This window comes from Hemiscyllium ocellatum, chromosome 22 (assembly GCF_020745735.1).
Source record: "Hemiscyllium ocellatum isolate sHemOce1 chromosome 22, sHemOce1.pat.X.cur, whole genome shotgun sequence".
Taxonomy (NCBI): Eukaryota; Metazoa; Chordata; class Chondrichthyes; order Orectolobiformes; family Hemiscylliidae; genus Hemiscyllium; species Hemiscyllium ocellatum.
The window spans coordinates 51,270,054-51,274,722 of record NC_083422.1 but is presented as its reverse complement, the minus strand read 5'-3'; the positions used below and the strand labels follow the sequence as shown (position 1 = coordinate 51,274,722).

The 4,669-nt window shown below is 42.8% G+C and overlaps 1 protein-coding gene across 1 annotated transcript; it reads right to left on the bottom strand.

Annotated features, from left to right (window-relative positions):
* Positions 1 to 718: 718 nt before the first annotated feature.
* marveld1 (MARVEL domain containing 1) lies at positions 719 to 4,328 on the bottom strand. The gene has a single exon (XM_060842491.1). It carries the CDS (start codon positions 4,215 to 4,217, stop codon positions 3,720 to 3,722), a length of 498 nt encoding a protein of 165 aa, XP_060698474.1. The 5' UTR covers positions 4,218 to 4,328; the 3' UTR covers positions 719 to 3,719.
* Positions 4,329 to 4,669: the final 341 nt, after the last annotated feature.

The following is a 4,669-nucleotide window of genomic DNA, read 5'->3' as shown; positions in this document are numbered from 1 at the left end:
AAACTCAGAGATAACTGAAGCAAGACTTCACTACTCCTGTACTCAAAACTTCTTGCAATAAGGGCTAACAGTCCATTGGCCTTCATAATATCTTCCTGCACCTTCAGTGTTACTGACAAGGACATCCAGGTTCCTTTGCACATCTACATAGTCAACCTCTTACCATTTAATAAATACTGTGCATATTTCTACTTCCTATCAAAGTGCATAATGTCACATTTTTTGCATTATATTCCATCTAACACGCTCTTGCCCATTCACTAGTTTCTCCAAATCCACCTGAAACCACTCTACATCTTCCTCACAACACACATTCCTGCTTGGCCTAGTATCATCTGCAAATTTAGAAATATTATATATTTGGTCCTCTTCTCCAAGTCCTTGACAGATTGTGAACAGCTGGGAGCCGAAGTATTGTCCTTACACTATCCCAGTAGTCACTATCTACTAAAGCGAGAATGACCTATTTTCATCTACACTCTGGTTTCTGTCTGTTGACCAATCTGTAAAACATGCCACTACGTTACTGCCTATTCCATGTGCTTTAAGCTTTCTAGGAGAAAGTGAAGCCTGCAGATGCTGGAGATCAGAGCAGAAAATGTGTTGCTGAAAAAGTGCAGCAGGTCAGGCAGCATCCAAGGAACAGGAAATTCGACGTTTCGGGCATAGGCCCTGATGAAGGGCTTATGCCTGAAACGTCGAATTTCCTGTTCCTTGGATGCTGCCTGACCTGCTGCGCTTTTCCAGCAACACATTTTCAGCTTTAAGCTTTCTAATCAATCTCCCACTGGGGACCGTCTCAAAAACCTTCTAAAACATAAATATGCCACGTCCATCAACTCCCCCTTATCATGTTTACGAGCAACATCCTCAAAAACTCCAAAATTTGTCAAACATGATTTACCATTCACAAATCTGTGCTGACTGTGCCAATCAGATCATTCCTATCCATTTATCATGGCCTTTATGATAGACTTTAGCAAATTTCCCAACAACGATATGAGGCTGATAGGTCTGTAATTCCTGGCTTACCTCGCTTCTTTCTTAAATAATGGGGTGACATTTGCTACCTCCAATCTGAAGGAATATTACTAGAATCTATGGAATTTTTTGGAAGATGATTTTTGCAAGAATTAGAAATGTCAGAAAGAGGGAGGTAGATACCAGCAATTAAATTTGAGTACAAGGATCCCAGAACCTGATAACCATGCACTTAAATTGAGAAAAATGGCCAAAAAGGGAAATAATAATCTCTTTTCAAACCAGATATAAAGCTACATGAAGGTGATGGTGGCTACAGGTGACTGGGGAAGGATAGTAATATATGTAATGGGTCAGGAAAATCAAACAAGAAGGATGCATAGAATCAGAGCAACTGGATTTAAGTGTGGTTTTTCCTATTGATACCAATGTGCTAAAAAAAAAAGGTCCACAGCTATAATAGCCACATGCAATAGGACCACATCCAATACTTGGGAGCAGAAAGTGACTAGAATTTCACAAAAGAACAATTTTTAAACGGAATTCGTCCTTACAAATCAAATGCTAGTGGCAGTAGCTAATCTTAACGGTGTTTATAATCACAAGTTATCAATTAAAAATAAATCTTGGCTTTTCACGAATAGAGTTTGAAAACACAAAATCCTTAGTTAGATTCAAGCCTGTAACTTATGCCCCAGATATCTGCTATTCAATATATAAACCACCAAACCCCTTGATTAGATTCCACTCCTGGGCATACTTCATACAAAATAATTCATACAAAATTGCCACGAGCTGCAGCTCGCAGGTGCATAGGCCTTTCCTTACTAACATTATAAATGTTTTCTTCGAACAGTCTTATCCCCACAGGGAAGGCAGTTCATTCACAGCCAATTGGCAGTCATTACAAAGTGCTGAGTTGGTGTCTGCTGAGAGAGAAGCATGGAGTTACAGCTTTTTTTTTGCTGAGGATCTGTGGGAAGAAACTTAGTGTTTCTCACCTTCTCCCCATCTCCCAACCTCACTGACCCACCTACAATCACAGATACCTTACAGTGTGGGAAGCAGGCCATTTGGTCCATCGAGTCCATACTGATCCTCTGAAGAGCATCCCAGCCAGACCCATTCCCCCTACACAATCCCTACAACTCTGCATTTCCTATGGTTAATCCATCTGGCCTGCACACCCCTGGTGACACTATGGGCAATTTACCATGGCAAATCTGCCCTAACCTGCACATATTTGGGCTGTGGGAAGAAACTGGAGCACTTGCAGGAAACTCACACAGATACAAGGAGAATATGCAAACTCCACACAGACAATCCCCTGATGGAGGGAATGTAACCCGATCCCTGGCGCTGAGAGGCAGCAGGGCTAACCACCGAGCCACAGTGCTGCCCCAATTTCTCCATTTTCTGATCCCAACCACCCACCTTCTCAGACAGTTCCAAAAGACTGATGTTCTGACAATAAGCTCCAAACCCATGCACCTACTCATTCTCTTCTCTCCCCAGAAGCGTCTTATTGACTCCTGAGCCCATTATCCTGCCTGCCTCACAAGTCAGTCACTTATTCCCAAATTCCTTCATGTTCTTTGGCTGAAATCCTGTCCGCTTTGTAACCTCTGTGCCCTAATATATCCAAAACCTTCACCATTGCAAGTAAAGCATTGAGTGTATAAATATACATTTTTAAAATGTGCATAATACTTAGTAAAATCTCAAACTACATTAACATGTCTAAGCTTGTGCTGCTCAGACAGCAGCTGTTTTACAGCACGGTGTTCCAGAGACAAGCAAACAGGGCTGACTAACCCACTGAAGACTGGCTATTAAGAGAAAAGACAGAAGACTTGGGAACAGCCCCCACCTGGCATATAGGTTGAATATTGTAATAACAATAAACAAAATTCTGTCATCCTGCCCAGAATGACAGCTATGTTAAGTACTTAATGCCACAAAATAAAGTATTTGTTGGGATATGATGTCGTTAGAGAGATATTTCAGGTTACAACAAGCCATCCTGAAAGGTAACCAGTCAGACTGTCTCTTCCTTCTCCTTTTCCAGCAACCAGTGCTCACAGACGTTTAGTTCGGATTGCCGAGAGGAAATCTATTCAGCTCCTAAAATCCTTGTGGAATGTTGTAGCTGATCTGGGGCCGCAGAAAGTGGAGGAGAAAGTTATAAGTGAATTCACAGGCCAACAAATCACAACTGCCTCTCAGTCTCTGTCGCTCTCTCTCATACACAGGAGCAGTGTTGCCTATCTCATGAAGATCTGTGTGGAAATGATCCGTGCTCAACTTCTTCAGTTCAGGATAAAAAGTAAATTCCAATGCATGCAATAATGACTGTACCAATCCAACTTCCTCTCTGAATTTTTTCACATCACTTGGTGCAATTTCCCAGTCCGTAATCCTATAAGTGTCCAATGTTCTGTTTTTGTTTGGCAGAGGGGAAAGGGAACGAGAAACATAAAACTGGCCACATCATTGATCTTGTTTTGGAGGTGGGAGGGTTATCCCAACTTATCAAAATAAAACAGAGAATCCGAATAAGTAAATGCAATCTCTGGAGAGAGTGTCTGTCTCATTTAGACAACAGGGGGAAATGAGAAACACAAAACTGGCCACATCATTGATTTTGTTTTGGAAGTGGGAGGGTTGTCCCAAATTTTAACAAGAAATTACAGAACCCGAATAAATGAATGCAATCTCAGCAGAAAGCATCTCCCTTCTTAGATGACAGGCTGGTCGCCACGGCACTTCTTGTAGGTACAGTAGATGGCAGAGATGATGTAGAGCAAAGTGCAGAGGCAGGCAAAGATGGTGGCGCTTAGGTAGGACTTGTAGGAGCAGGGGAGGGTGTAGGTAGGCAGGTCGCAGAACTTCTTGTCCTGGGTCTTCTTACTGATCAGGCAGTCGGCCACCAGGTAGAGGATTGCTGCCAGCCAGTCATGCAGGGCATTGCTCAAGGTCCAGCGTTCACCCCCTAGCAGGGGCACCAGGTCACTCTTAGACAGCAGGGTGAGGAAGAACAGTGCCAGTGTGGTCAGCCAAAAAAAGACAGCCACAAAGACCACGTAGTGCAAAGCGCCCTCGTACCTGCTGATGGTGATGATCATCCAGACCACGGTGCCCAGGGTGATCTGAGACATCCTCAAAACTCCCAGGAAACTGGTCAGGAACTTCCACTGGACAGACATCGAGGACGCCTTGGCTGACTGAGGCGCCATGGTTCGGTGCAAAAACCAGAAGAGGAGATCCGGGAGAAAACAGAATCAATGAATAATCGGGTGTTTGAACAGAGAGAGAGAGAGAGAGAGGAGGGGGAAGGAGGAAAAGAAACTGGGGGAATTTCGTGATTCCGGTTCCTGCGTCCCTCTCTCCACCCACTAACAGGAGGAAACATTCAGCAGAACTGCCACACTTACATTTTGCAAATTCATAGATTCTTTCTCAACGCTCGATTCTCTTCCAAAACCATTTTTTTTCGAGACCGTTGTTTTATTTTGAAACTTTTGTTGCTTTTAGTAAACTTCTTATATCCTTGTTCTCACTCCTTTCTTTCCTTGTTTTTGAACGTATTTAGTATGCGGACTCATTTAATATTTTTGATTTCCAGCACAGGGTTTTCATCATTCACTTTTTAATTTAAAAAATCCCCCAAGTGGAAGATTCAAAATTA